Raw genomic sequence first — 15,842 nt, 5'->3', positions numbered from 1 at the left:
TTATAGAAGAAAGAGCCCCATTCTGTGCAGTCTTTCCGAATAATTATAACCTATCACAGTTATACAATTCAAGATTCCACATGCTAGTATAGAATGCAATTTATAACTTGAATAACTCAAATGAATAAATAATCAGATAAAAACTGTCAACATTGTACTCCAATATAAAGTCAATACCTTGGGAAAGATTATCAATTGTCATTAACAGTGAAAGATTTCTAATTAAGATATTTAATCCTTATGAGATTTGGCAGCTTACTGCACTGCACTAAAGAGCATTTTAGTGATACATACTGCTCCCAAACTCAGTTAGGAATGTTGTGAATGCATTCATGAGACCACGGTATGTAGCTTACCTTGAATGATATTTCATACTGTTCTCCTCCCCAAATTTCCAAGCCTGTGTCGTAGCCACCCAGCTCCCAGAACCACTTTTTATCAACAGCAAATAAACCTCCAGCCATGACAGGTGATCTGGAAAGATACAAGTAGAATGATTACTTCCATAACAGTGATGGAATTAAAATGCAATGTAAATGGGAAGTGTTGGTATATCATTGGGTCTTTGATATAAACCATGAGGAGTCGAGGAAATAATGAACAGGCTGGGATGGGAACCAGGGTAATTAAAGAACGGCTTTGAAAGCAAGTAGTGAAAGCAGGCAGATAAATCTGAGGACAAAGATGAATAGCCGCTGAATAAGCATGCACCAGTGGTGAAATGAAGACAGGAAACAAGGTTGAGGAGAAGTCTAATGTTAGAGAACACAAAAGAGGAGGAAATTATTAAGTAAGGGGAGGGAGCAATACTTGAGATTTGAAAAACAAGTACTAGAATTTTGAACTCAGGAGTATAAGGAGAACATGATGATGGGAATTTGAGAGTTCTTTTGGTGTGAACACAAGCTGCTGTGTTTTAGATAAATGCAAACATACAATGGTTCAGGCAGAAAGGCCGGAGAGGTAAAATTTAGAGGTGGAGGAGGCATGGACCAAGGTTTCAGCAAAAGATAGTAAGGGAAAGGGGCAGAGATAGAAGAAAGTCTCCCTAGTGCCAAAATTGGGAGAGCTATCTCGTAGACAAGTCAAGCAACAGCCTGACATAGTCACACTCACGGAATCATACCTTACAGCTAATGCCCAAGGCACCACCATCACCATTCCTGGATATGTCCTGTCCCATCAGCAGGAGTGTCAGCACAGTGGTACACAATCAGAAGGGAGATGCCCTGGGAGTCCTCAACATCGACTCTGGACTCCATGAAGTCTCACGGCATCAGGTCAAACATAAGCAAAGAAACCACCTGCTGATTACCACGTACCCCCTGCCTCAGCTGATGAATCAGTACTCCTCCATATGGAACACCACTTGGAGGAAGCACTGAGGGTGGCAAAGGCACAGAATGTACTCTGGGTGAGGAACTTCAATGTCCATCCCAAGACTGGCTTGGTAACACCACCACAGACAGCTAGCTGAGTCCTAAAGGACATAGACTGGGTCTGTGGCAGGTGGTGAAGAAACCAACAAAAGGGAAACACATACTTTACCTCATCCTCAACAATCTGCTGGCCACAGATGCATTTGTGCATGGCAGTATCAGTAGGAGTGATCACCGCACAGTCCTTGAAGGGGCGAAGTCCCAACTCACCCTTGAAGAGACCCTCCATGTTGCATGGCACTACCACCGTGCTAAAGGGGACAGATTTTGAACAGATCTAACAACTCAAGACTAAGCAAACATGAGGCTCTGTGTGCCATCAGCAGCAGCAGAATTGAACTAAACCACGCTCTGTAATCTCATGGCCTTACCATTACCACCAAGCCACAGGATCAACCCTGGTTCTATGAAGAGAGCAGGAGGGCATGCCAGGAGCTACACCAGACTTCCCTAAAAATTATGTGTCAACCTGGTGAAGCTACAACACAGGACTACTTGCATGCCAAACAGCATAAGCAGCAAGTGATAGACAGAGTTAAGTGATTCCACAACCAATGGATCAGATCTAAGCTCTGCATTCCTGCCACATCCAGTTGTGAATGGGGATGGACAATTAAACAACCCACTGTAGGTGGCGGCTCCACAAACATCCCCATCCCCAATGACGGAGGAGCCAAGGCTGAAGCATTTGCAACAACCTTCAGCCAGAAGTGCCAAGCGGATGATCCATCTCAGCCTCCTCTGCAGGTCCCCAGCATCACAGATGCCAGTCTTCAGTCAATTCGATTCTCTCCATGTGATACAAGAAATGGCTGAAGGCACCGGAAACTGCTAGTCTACGGACCCTGACAATATTCCGGCAATAGTACTGAAGACTTGTGCTCTGGAACTTGCCGCGCCACTAGCCAAACTGTTCCAGTACAACTACAACACTAGCGTCTATCTGGCTATGTGAAAAATTATCCAGGTAGGTCCTGTACAAAAAAGGCAAGACAAATCCAACCCGGCTAATTACCGCTCCATCTGTCTACTCTCAATCATCAGTAAACTGATGTAAGGGGTCATCAACAGTGCCACCAAGTGGCACTTGCTTAGCAATAACCTGCTCACTGATGCTCAGTTTGGATTCTGCCAGGGTCACTCAGCTCCGGACCTCATTACAGCCTTGGTTCAAACATTGGCAAACCAGCTGAGCTCCAGAGGTGAGGTAAGAGTGACTGCCCTTGACAACAAGGCAGCATTTGACTGAATGTGGCCTTAAGGAGCCCTAGCAAAACTGGAGTCAATGGGAATCAGGGGGAATGCTCTCCACTGGTTGGAGTCATACCTAGCACAAAGGAAGATGGCTGTGGTTGTTGGAGGTCAGTCATCTCAGTTCCAGGATATCACTGCAGGAGTTCCTCAGGGTAGTGTCCTAGGCCCAACCATCTTCACCTGCTTCATCAATGTTGTTCCTTCCATCCTAAGGTCAGAAATGAGGATGTTCGCTGATGATTGCACAATGTTCAGCACCATTCATGACTCCTCAGATACTGAAGCAGTCCATGCCCAAACGCAGCAAGACCTGAACACTACCCAAGCTTGGGCTGACAAGTGGCAAGTAACATTCACGCCACACAAGTGCCAGGCAATGACCATCTCCAACAAGAGAGAATCTAACCATTGCCCCTTGACATTTAATGGCATTACCATCGCTGATTCCCCCAGCATCAACATCCTGAGGGTTACCATTGACCAGAAGTTGAACTGGACTAGCCATATAAATACTGTGGCTACAAGAGCAGGTCAGAGACTCAGAATCCTGTGGCAAGTAACTCGCCTCCCCACTCCCCAAAGCCTGTCTACCATCTACAAGGCACAAGTCAGGAGCGTGATGTAATACTCTCCACTTGTCTTGATGGATGCAGCTCCAACAACATAAGAAGCTCAACACCAGGACAAAGTAGCCTGCTTAATAAGCACCTCATCCACAAACATTCACTCCGTCCATCATCGGCGCACCGTGACAGCAGTGTGTACCATCTGCAAGATGCACTGCAGGAACTCACCAAGTCTCCTTGGATAGCACCTTCCAAACACACAACCACTACCAGCTAGAAGAACAAGGACAGCAGACACATGGGAACACTACCACCTGGAATTTTCCCTTCAAGCCACGTACCATCCTAACTTGGAAATATATCACCATTCCTTCACTGTTGGTAGGTCCCTTCCCAACAACACTGTGGGTGTACTTCCACCATACGGACTGCAGGTGTTCAAGAAGTTAGCTCACCACCACTGCCTCAAGAGCAATTGGGATGGGCAATAAATGCTGGCCTGGCCAGTGACGCCCATATCCCATGAATGAAAAAAAAAATTTTAATAATGGAGCGCATGTAAAGGAGGATGTTGAACAAACATTCCACACTTCCTGACTCGTTCAGATGGCAGATGGTGAGGTTGGTGAAATAAAGGCTGGTGGCATTTAGCTAGAAGTATTGCTCATCCAGATCTTGATATTAAATGGGCAATTTAATATCAAGACACCAACCTTTGTCTACTCCATTGCTCCAGTCAGGTAGAGCATAATGCCATCAGCATACATGTGATTCTGACCTCCAAACTCTTCTGAAGGAGATTAAAAGGCAGGAGGCACAGACTTAGAGTCATAGAGTTAGTTATACAGCACAGAAACCGGCCCTTCGACCCACCATGTCTGTGCTAGCCATCAAGCACCTATCTATTCTAATCCAATTTTCCAGCACTTGGCCTGTAGCCCTGTATGCTATGGCGTTTCAAGTGCTCATCTAGATACTTCTTAAACATTGAGGGTTCCTGTCACCCTCTCAGGCAGTATGTTCCAGATTCCAACCACCCTCTGGGTGAAAAAATCTTTTCCTCAAATCCCCTCTAAACCTCCTGTCCCTTACCTTAAATCTATGCCCCATGGTTATTGACACCTCCACTAAGGGGAAAAGTTTCTTATCTACCCTATCTATGCCCCTCATAATTTTGTATACCTCTATCAGGTCTCCCCTCAGCCTTCTCTGCTCTAAGGAAAACAACCCTAGCCTATCGAGTCTCTCTCATAGCTAAAGCACTCTAGCCCAGGCAACATCCTGGTGAATCTCCTCTGCACCCTCTCCAGTACAATCACATCCTTCCTATAGTGTGGCGACCAGAACTGCACACTACTCCAACTGTGGCCTAACTAGCATTTTATACACCTCCAACATAACCTCCCTACTCTTATATCCTATGCCTCAGTTAATAAAGGCAAGTATCCCATATGCCTTCTTAACCACCTTCTCTATCTGTCCTGCTGCCTTCAGGGATCTAAGGACATGTACACCAAATATCCTCTGTACTTCCTAGGGTCCTACCATTCAATGTGTATTCCCTTGCCGTGTTAGTCCTCCCAAAATGCATCACCTCACACTTCTCAGGATTAAATTCCATTTGCCACTGCTCTGCCCATTTTAGCAGCCCATCTATATTGTTCTGTAATCTAAGGCTTTCCTCCTCACCATTTACGACACCACCAATTTTCATGTCATCTGAACTTACTAACCATACCACCTACATTCAGGTCTAAATCATTATTGTACACTACAAACAGCAAGGGTCCCAGCACCGATCCCTGCGGTACACTACTCATCACAGGCTTCCAATCACAAAAACAACCTTCGATCATCATCCTCTGCCTCCTGCCACTAAGCCGATTTTGGATCCAATTTGCCAAATTGCCCTAGATCCCATGGGCTCTTACTTTCTTGACAACTCTCCCATGTGGGACCTTGTCGAAAGCCTTACTGAAGTCCATGTAGACTACATCAACTGTACTAACCTCATCTACACAACTAGTCACCTCCTCGAAAAATTCAATCAAATTTGTTAGACATGATCTCTCCCTGACAAAACCATGCTGACTATCACTGCTCTCCAAGTGGAGATTAATTCTGTCCCTCAGAATTTTTTCCAATAATTTCCCTATCACTGATGTTAGACTCACTGGCCTGTAATTACCTGGTTTATCCCTACTACCCTTCTTGAATAATAGTACCACATTCGCTGTGCTCCAGTACTCTAGTACCTCTCCTGTGGCAAGAGAGGATTTGAAAATTAGTATTAGAGCCCCTGCAATCTTCTCTCTTGCCTCACATGGCAGCCTGGGATACATCACATCTGGGCCTGGGGATTAATCCACTTTTAAGCCCGCTAAAACCACTAATACCTCTTCCCTTTCAATGGTAATTTGTCACAGTCCCCCTCCCTGATTTCTACATCTACGCGTCCTTCTCCATAATGAACACAGATGAAAAGTAATCATTTAAAACCTCACCTACGTTCTCTGCCTCCACGCACAGATTGCCACTTTGGTCCCTAATGGGCCCTACTCTTTCCCTGGTTATCCTCTTGCCCTTAATATATTTATAAAATGCCTTGGGATTTTCCTTTATCTTGCCCGCCAGTATTTTTTCATGCCCCCTCTTCGTTCTCCTAATTACTTTTTTAAGTACCCCCTTACATTTTCTATACTCCTCTAGGCTTCTGCCATTTTCAGCCCTCTGTATCTGCCATAAAAACTGAAGTAAAAACAAATAAAAACAGAAAATGCTGGAAGAACTCAGCAGGTCTGACAGCATCTGTAGAGAGAGAAACAGAGTTAACATTTCAAGACTGTATGACCCTTCTTCAGAGCTAAAGAGAGGTAGAAATGTGATTAAATTTATACTGTTTAAGGGGGATGGAGCAGGTGAAGCTGGATAGAAGGCCAGCGATAGGTGGGGACAAAGGAGTGATTGACAAAGGTGTCATGGACAAAAAGACAAAGGGAGTGTTAATTGTAGTGGTAAGGGCTAAAGCAGATGCTGATAGTGGTATAAAGATAAGAAAGCAGAATGTGTTAATAGCAGAACAAGGGTAAGCACTGTGAAAGAACAACATGGAACAAGTAACAGATGACCCTGTGGGGTGGGGGGGATGGGGCAGTGGTTGGGGAAAATGCATGGAAAAAGGGATAAAAAGGGGGATAAAACAATGAATAAATGATTAAAAATAAAAATAAGTGAATAAAAAATAAATTTTTAAAAAGGGGATTAAAAAAAGGGGTGAAGATAGAGGAGAGAGTTCATGGTCTGAAGTTGTTGAACTCGATGTTAAGTCCAGAAGCCTGTAAAGTGCCTAATCGGAAGATGAGGTGCTGTTGCTCCAGTTTGCGCTGGGCTTCACTAGAAGTTTGCAGCATACCAAAGACAGACATGTGGGCATGAGAGCAATGTAGAGGAGACCGCATTGGGAGCAGTGAATGCAGTGGACTAAATTGAAGGAGGTGCAAGTGAAGCGCTGCTTCACCTGAAAGGAGTGTTTGGGCCCTTGGATGGTGGGAAGGGGCAGGTGTTGCACCTTCGGTGATTGCTTGGGAAGGTACCATGGGAAAGGGATGAGGTGTAGGGGGTGATGGAGGAGTGAGCCAGGGTGAGCCGGAGGGAATGGTGCCTACGGAATGCTGACAGGGAGAGCGGGAGGGGGTGTAAGGGGAAGATGTGTTTGGTGGTGGCATCATGCTGGAGTTGGTGGAAATGGCAGAGGATGATCTCTGAATGCAGAGGCTGGTGGGATGAAAAGTGAGAACAAGGGGGACCCTATCATGGTTCTGGGAGGGAGGGGAAGGTGTGAGGGCAGAGGCACAGGAGATGGGTCGGTTGAGGGCCCTGTCAACCATAGTGGGTGGGAAACCTCAGGTGAAGGAAGACATGTCAGAAGCGCCATTTTGGAAAGTGGCACCATCAGAACAGATGCAACGGAGGCGAAGGAACTGAGAGAAATGGATGGAGTCCTTACAGGAAGCAGGGTGAGAGGAGCTGTAGTCAAGGTAGCTGTGGGAGTCAGTGGGATTGTAATGTATATTGGTGGACAGTCTATCACCAGAAATGGAGACAGGGAGGTCAAGGAAGGGAAGGGAAGTGTTGGAAATGGATCATGTGAAGGTGATAGATAGATGGGTGGACATTGGACACAAAATTGATAAATTTGTCCAGGTCCAGACGAGAGCATGAAGCAGCACCAAAACAGTCGTCGATGAACCAAAAAAGAGACTTGTGTGTGTGTGTCAGCAACCAAGCTGGCCAGAAGTCTAGCATGTGCTGCCAGAAAAGATGTGGGACCGGCACCAAGTGCCAGCTCCCTTCACCCCCAGGACTACAAAACAGTAGGCCACTGGAGGATGCAACCCGACCTTTAAGCCTCTGACCCTCTTTAAGGTCAAAGCCATAGAGCTAGTAGGCACACATTCATCAGCAGGATTGGTAACATCTTGCCAGTGCCAGGTTAGTGAATGAATATTTACATTGTCGCCCTCACATCCCCATGAAGCACGGCACAGAGAGAAGAATCCAATCCATTCTCTGTCTCCTTAATTCCAAAGGAGTTGAATCTAACCCATTCTCTGTCTCCTTAATTCCAAAGGCATTATTCTTACCTCCTACCCTTTATCCTGCAAAGAAATAGGTGGTGCATAAGGAGGAACATTACGCTGATGATGAGGATAATGATGAAAATGAAGAAGAGGAGGAGGAGGAGCTGGGTAGATCGAGGGCCCAGTGGAATGGTGTCAGCTAGAGTTCATCTGCCTGTTACTATCTCTCAGGACAGGAACAAGTCAAGCCTTTGCCCTCATAGCACCATGCCAGCTGAACATGGAAGAGAAGACCAGGTTTCCCAGACAAAGCTCCAAAGGTGCAACCAGGAGCCAGCTGGCATCAGTCTCATAGCCTTCAGCATAACATCAAGAAGCACCACATCTTGTAATTCAGGTTTTGGGGTGGCACTTATTAGGAGCCTAGAACAGGTGACAACAGAACATGTGGAAGCACTCAATGCAAGCATTGTTATAAAAAAAGCAGAATAATTGTTTGCATTTTGCAAGGTTTGGTTGCAACAGACTGCAAGGTTTGGTTGCAACAGACTGCACTGTCTTATTGTGATGAAACAAAAAAAGGGAAAAAAATTGAGATGGAACTCTTGTTACTCAATTAATGGGGGAAAGATGGCAGGTAAAGAAATTCACCCTGGTTTAAAAAAACCAAGTGAACTGACTAGGGCAAAGGATAACAAAACAATTTTTGTCCACTTAATTCATACAACAGCCCTATCTTTGTTGATCACTAATGTTTCAAATGACTAAAACTTACTCAAAAGGGTCGCTTGGATCAGGTTTGCGTAGCTCTATTGGAATTGGAATACGTTTATAATACATTTCCCAGTCAAATGCTCCTCGCATGGCATCACCAGCCTGAGTCTCATATCCAAAATGGTCATGATCAATAACGTCGATCATAGGACACACAATTGTTTTGCGGTTCTGAGCAATTCTATCTGAAAAATTTAAGAGAATAAGGATTCAAATGAAAAATGTATTCTTAAAATGACATAATAAACACCATTTCAATGAAAAACAAATTACAACCCAAACATGATTGGAAAAAGTCAATAGATCCAAGAGAACAAGGACATTCTTTTGTGCAAGCATGGGCAGTGTGCATATTTGCATGTGCTAAGAATAAAAATACAAAGCATTAATTCCAAGGTACCTGGTTGGATGTTGCTAATTTATATCTGGATTCAAGAGACAATTGCATGTCTTATTGTGATGAAACTAAAAAACAGGAGAAAAAAAACATTACCTTAAGTTTAAATCGAGAGTTCGAACCATGGGGCTCATTACAACAAACTCTAATCTTGTGCGCACATGTACTCTTACAACGGGGATCAGCAGATAACACTTAAGTAGAGGCTACACTAAATGACTTTTCTCCTCTCTAGCTGAGGGTCATTGAGAAATTGGGTGTAAAACATTTAAATTAAAAAGGTGCCTGCAATTTGGAAATATGAAACCATATAACTATACTTTCATCTTGTACACTTTCTCCAATTTATTTCCACCATTCCAGCTTTTCTTTTAATTTCTCTGCATGCTTATTCAATTCCCCTCCAACCCCCCTTTTTTTAAAAAAAATGTGCTTTTCGGTTCATGTCCCACAGTGAACAAAGTTCAAATTCGGTCTCCTTGACTTCATGATCTTTAATATACGTAAAGATCATCTGCACGTGCTAAGGATAAAATACAAAGCATCATTTCCAAGGTACCTGGTTTGGACGTTGTCTAATTTATATCTGGATTCAAGAGACAATTCCGTGTCTTATTGTGATGAAACAAGAAAAGACCATACCTTAAGTTTAAATCGGGAGTTTGAATTTCAGGGACTACAGTTCCAGCAGGCCTCAGGACCTCTGCGCATGCGGCGGCTGGGAAAGGGCCGCACATGTGCAGTTAGTTTCTTTTACGTCTTTAGGCTGGGAGCTGGCCCTCAGCACTTGAGCAGAAGAAAAGTGAAACAGTGCAAAACTACCGGTCAGGTGACCTGAAGAGGAGCACCATTGCAGAGAAGGCATCCCAGGAGCAGGACACAGGGAAGGGGACAGGGAGAAGGTCCCAAACAAATAAGATCCCAAACCAGGGAGTGGGGCAGAAACCGGTCCCAGGTAAGGGTCAAGGACAGAGATCAGAAACAGATCCTGTTAAGTAAAGTTGAGAAGTAGTCCAGGAGAAAAGAATCTCAGAAGGCGAGATTGAAACCCTGGAGGTGAATCCTGGTTGAAGCCATCCAAATGAGAGCAACATGTGGGAGAGAATACCCTGGCAAGTTTCAAACATGGAGATTGAAAACCCTCGTGAGAAAGACAGAGTTTCAGCGAGACCGGTTGGCTCATGGTGTGACACGTTTCTGGGTGGGTTGATGCAAAATCCATAGAATCTGCTTTGGTTGCAACTGTCATTTACTTTGGAGTGTGGTTTGTCTGTCCACAGTTCGCCAGTAGGTTCACATGTACTGCATACTTACCCTGAATGTTCAAAGAATCACAGTGCAGAAGAGACCCTTCGGCCCATCGAGTCTGCACAGACACGTGAGAAACATCTGACCTAACTACCTAATCCCATTTACCAGCACTTGGCCCATAGCCTTGAATGTTATGACGTGCCAAGTGCTCACCCAGGTACATTTTAAAAGGATGTGAGGCAACCCGCCTCCACCACCCACCCAGGCAGTGCATTCCAGACTGTCACCACTCTCTGGGTAAAAACGTTTTGCCTCACATCCCCCTAAACCTCCTGCCCCTCACCTTGAACTTATGCCCCCTTGTGACTGACCCTTCAACTAAGGGGAACAGCTGCTCCCTAACCACCCTGTCCATGCCCCTCATAATCTTGTACACATCGATCAGATCGCCCCTCAATTTTCTCTGCTCCAACGAAAACAACCCAAGTCTATCCAACCTCTCTTCATAACTTAAATGTTTCATCTCAGGCAACATCCTGGTGAATCTCCTCTACACCCGCTCCAATGCAATCACATCCTTCCTATAATGTGGTGACCAGAACTGCACACAGTACTCAGCTGTGGCCTCACCAAGGTTCTATACAACTCCAACATGACCTCCCTACTTTTGTAATCTATGCCTTGATTGATAAAGACAAGTGTCCCATATGCCTTTTTCACCACCCCACTAACATGCCCCTCTGCCTTCAGAGATCCATAGACACACACGCCAAGGTCCCTTTGTTGCTCAGAACTTCCTAGTGCTATGCCGTTCATTGAATACTTTGTCAAATTACTCCTTCCAAAGTGTATCACCTCACACTTTTCAGGGTTAAATTCCATCTGCCACTTATCTGCCCATTTGACCATCCCGTCTATATCTTCCTGTAGCCCAAAACACTCAACCTCACTGTTAACCACCTTGCCAATCTTTGTGTCATCCGCAAACTTAGTAATCCTACGCCCCACATAGTCATCTATGTCGATTATATAAATGACAAATAATAGGGGACCGAGCACAGATCCCTGTGGTACGCCACTGGACACTGGCTTCCAGTCACTAAAGCATCCTTCTGTCATCACCCTCTGCCTCCTAAAACTAAGCCAATTTTGAATCCACCTTATCAAATTACCCTGTATCACATGTGCCTTTGCCTTCTTTATAAGTCTCCCATGTGGGACCTTGTCAAAGGCTTTGCTGAAATCTATATAAACTATATCAACTGTACTACCCTCATCTACACACCTGGTCACCTCCTCAAAAAATTCAATCTAATTTGTTAGGCATGACCTCCCTCTGATAAAGCCATGCTGACTATCCCTGAGCAAACCTTGCCTCCCCAAGCAGAGATAGATACTCTCCTTCGGAAATTTCTCCAATAGTTTCCCTACCACTGATGTGAGACTCAATGGCCTGTAGTTCCATGACTTATCTCTACAACCCTTCTTAAATAGCGGAACCACATTAGCTGTTCTCCAGTCCTCTGGCACCTCCCCCATGGCCAGAGAGGAATTAAAAATTTGGGTCAGAGCCCCTGCGATCTCCTCCCTTGCCTCCCTCAGCAGTCTGGGACACAAATCATCCAGACCTGGAGATTTGTCCACTTTTAAGCCTGCCAACACCTCCAATACCTTGTCACTCCCTATATCAATTTGTTCAAGAACCTCGCAGTCTCTCTCCCCGAGTTCGATACCTTCATCCTCATTGTCTTGGGTGAAGACGGACGTGAAGTATTCATTCAACACTCTAGCGATGTCCTCTGGCTCCACCCATAGATTTCCCCCTTGGTCCCTTATGGGCCCTACTCTTTCCCTGGTTATCCTCTTCCCATTGATATACTTATAGAATATCTTGGGATTATCCCTACTTTTACCAGCCAGAGCTTTCTCATATCCCCTCTTTGCTCTCCTAATTGCTTTCTTAAGCTCCACCCTGCACTTTCTGTACTCCACTAATGCCTCTGCTGATTTGCTTCCCTTGTACCTGCTAAAAGCCTCTGTTTTCCTTCTCATCATAACCTGAATATCTCTGGTCATCCGTGGTTCTCTGGGCTTGTTACTCCTTCCTATCACCCTAGAGGGAACATGTTGAGCCTGTACCCTCCCCATTTCCTTTTTGAATGCCTCCCGCTGTTCCACTGTAGATTTCCCCACAAGTAACTGTTCCCAGTGTACCTTGGCCAGATCGTGCCTTATTTTACTAAAATCCACTCTCCCCCAATCTAAAACATTTTTTTGCAACTTGTCGATTTCTTTGTCCATAACAAACTTAAATTGTACCATGTTGTGGTCGCTATCACTAAAATGCTCAGCCACCACCACCTCAGCCACCTGTCCGGCTTCATTCCCCAGAATTAGGTCCAGCAATGCACCGTCCCTTGTTGGACCCTCTACATATTGACCTAAAAAGTTCTCCTGTACACATTTCAAGAAAACCACTCCATCCAAGCCCTTAACACTATGTCTATTGCAATTAATGTTGGGAAAGTTGAAATCACCTAATATAATTTCCCTAGTGTTATTGTTTTTACACACCTCCACAAATTGTGCACATATTTGCTCCTCAATTTCCTGCTGACTATCTGGGGGTCTATAATAAACACCTAATAATGTGGTTACCCCTGTTTTATTCCTAAACTCTACCCACAAAGCTTCATTCGATGCCCCGTCCAAGATATCATCTCTCCTTACTGCAGTAACTGACTCCTTAACTAATAATGCAATGCCTCCTCCTCTTTTACCCCCTCCCGTCTCGCCAGAAGATTCTATATCCCAGAATGTTGAGCTGCCAATCCTGTCCTTCCCTCAACCACGTCTCAGTGATGGCTACTATATCACAATTCCACATGTCAATCCTCACCCTTAACTCATCCATTTTACCTGTAATACTCCTGGCATTAAAGTAGAGGCCATCCAGCCTTGCCTTACTCACTTGAAGCTTATTGCAGCTGTACTCCCTCTGATTTGATTGTTTTACTGTATTATGATGTGTCCCTATTCTGCTAACATTCTGTGTCCCCTCCCCATGCCGAATTAGTTTAAACTCCTCCCAACAGCACTAGCAAACCCGCCCACAAGGATGTTAGTCCCGCTCTGGTTCAGATGTAGACCGGACCGCATGTACAGGTCCCACCTTCCCCATAAATGGTCTCAGTGATCCATGAATCTAAAACCCTCCCTCCTGCACCAACTCTTAAGCCACGTATTCATCTGTGCTATTCTCCTATTTCTGAGCTCGCTAGTACGTGGCACTGGGAGTAATCTAGACATTACAACCCGAGAGGTCTTGCTTTTTAGTCTACTGCCTAACTGCCTGAATTCTTGATGCAAGACCTCATCCCTCTTTCTACCTATGTCATGGGTACCAAAATGTACCATTACCTCTGCCTTATCACCCTCCCCCTTCAGGATGCCCTGCAGCCATTCAGTGACATCCCGGACCCTGGCACCAGGGAGGCAACATACCATCCTGGAGTCACGTTGACGGCCACAGTAGCGCCTATCTGTTCCCCTGACTATAGAATCCCCTATTACTATTGCTCTTCCTCCCCTCCTGTACAGACAGGCTGCTTATGGTGCCAGAAGCTTGGCTCTGTCCGCACTTCCTGAAGGAACCAGTGCCCTCATCAACCTCCAAAACGGAATACCGATTTGAGAGCGGGACCCCAGGGGACTCCTGAACTACCTGCCTGTTTCTCTTGGACTGCCTGGTGGTCACCCATTCCCTTCCTTCCTCAAGTCCCTTCATCTGCGGTGCGACCACCTCTCTAAACGTGCTATCCACGATGCTCTCAGACTCGTGGATGCTCCACAGTGTCCCCAGCTGCCGTTCCAGCTCTGAAATCCGAGCTTCCAGGAGCTGCAGCTGGACACACTTCCTGCACACATACTGGTCCCGGGCACTGGAAATGTCCCTGGCTTCCCACATGGAGCACAAGGAGCACACCACGGCTTTGAGCGCTCCTGCCATGACTTATCCCTTTAAATTAAACCTTTTAAGTCAATTACTCTAGGGCCCTTCTTTCCTGATCCTCGTTATTGTAGAGTATACAAACTGTAAACCACAAAAATACCTTAAACTATAAGCGATTAAAGTAGTAAATACCTTACCCACTATTTACCAATGATTCCTTTCCCTTGTAGCCTCTACTGCTGCAGCACGCTGAAGATTTAAGAAGTTGGATAGCAAGGAAAAAAATCAAAAAACACCTCGTCTCCTATGCACCGAATTCCCGCTTTGCACCAAATTCCGAATACCCACTCTGGCTGTGCCCCACTCAGGATGTGCTCACTCTCCTGTTCTTGTGCAAGCATAGAGTATAAGATAGATATGATGAATTGTTTTTTCTTTCTGAATTTGTATGTGTCTGTAAAGAAATAGCTGGAGTGAAGGAATAGTGAATATTTGAATCATTTTCTTGAGTTTGAGTTTGTGTTGAGATCTTTCCAACTTTTTTGTCTGGTGTAATATAGTTCATTTTTCTTGTATAATAAATGTTTTATTCTTGCTGTTAGAAGTTCATCGGCAGATTTCTGTGAATTTGTTCAGTAACTGTCCTCCAAGGTTTCAAAAAAAAGTTAGGATCTATCAAGCCAGTATTAACATCAGCTGGGGTCGTAACATTATTAAATGAAAAAAAGACCGTTGTGACCCAAATAAAGAAATATAATGGAGTGGATACAATTCATAGGGATTATGTTGTGTAACATCTCATAATTTACTAATTACAGTTCTCAGTTAACAAAACTATAATCATAATTTTATTCTCCAAAGATGCTAAAACTGGAAAACAACTCAAGAGCTGCTGCTCATGAAATACCTTTTTAAACAGACATTCATCAAATCCCAATCTTCCACATATTACCTACTTGTGATTTAGTTTCTTACCAAGTAGTGGGGGCAGCCAATTCACATTTGCTTCACAGTGAGAATCCAAGAAAGTTATGACCTCTGCGTTTGCCACTGAGGCCCCCAATAGCCGCGTTCGAATTAAACCTTCTCGCTTCTTGGTCCGCACAATCCTGACCTTTGGAAATCGTGCCATATATTCCTCCAAGCGCTTTTTCAAGTATTCTTTTTGAAAAATGAAATGAAGGTAAATGCAGAGACTATTGCTTTCAAATCAACACAAAGATATGATGTACCTTGCATGGCATCATCAAGCAGAGTCAGGCTGGGTATATTGTGGAGCACAGTGCTTTTTTCTGTTTCTTTAAATATTACCCTTCTGTGATGAAAATCATTAATTCTGAATTCTAATTCGGATTCTGAATGCACGTCCTCATTCCCCGATAACAATAGAGTTTAATCCCAACCCAACATGAGCATTTAATCACTGCAACAACATACAATGCTATGCTTGGAGAGGGACATGCATGTATCAGGCATTTACAAACTGGAAGATAACCATTATTTCCCTCTTAGTGCAAACGAAGTGTTGTAAATCATAAATCTATTAAATCGGAACTGAAAAAATGGTTATCATAACAAGGGTCTTTTGTTAAAAATATTGAACTCCACTGAAACTAATAGGACCAACAA

General features: G+C 44.5%; 1 protein-coding gene across 1 annotated transcript in view; it reads right to left on the bottom strand.

Annotated features, from left to right (window-relative positions):
* LOC144685896 (polypeptide N-acetylgalactosaminyltransferase 10-like) overlaps positions 1–15,842 on the bottom strand; it is a 127,768-nt gene that overhangs the window by 31,370 nt on the left and 80,556 nt on the right. Inside the window, exons 5-7 of the mRNA XM_078550907.1 lie at positions 15,189–15,374; positions 8,615–8,798; positions 357–474 (exon numbers count right to left, since the gene is read on the bottom strand). Of these exons, the coding sequence (XP_078407033.1) occupies positions 357–474; positions 8,615–8,798; positions 15,189–15,374 (488 nt within the window). The remainder of the gene's footprint in view (positions 1–356; positions 475–8,614; positions 8,799–15,188; positions 15,375–15,842) is intronic.

Source organism: Cetorhinus maximus, chromosome 10 (genome assembly GCF_964194155.1).
Source record: "Cetorhinus maximus chromosome 10, sCetMax3.hap1.1, whole genome shotgun sequence".
Lineage (NCBI taxonomy): Eukaryota > Metazoa > Chordata > Chondrichthyes > Lamniformes > Cetorhinidae > Cetorhinus > Cetorhinus maximus.
Note: the sequence above shows the minus strand (reverse complement) of the source record. Positions and strands in the feature narration are given on the sequence as shown.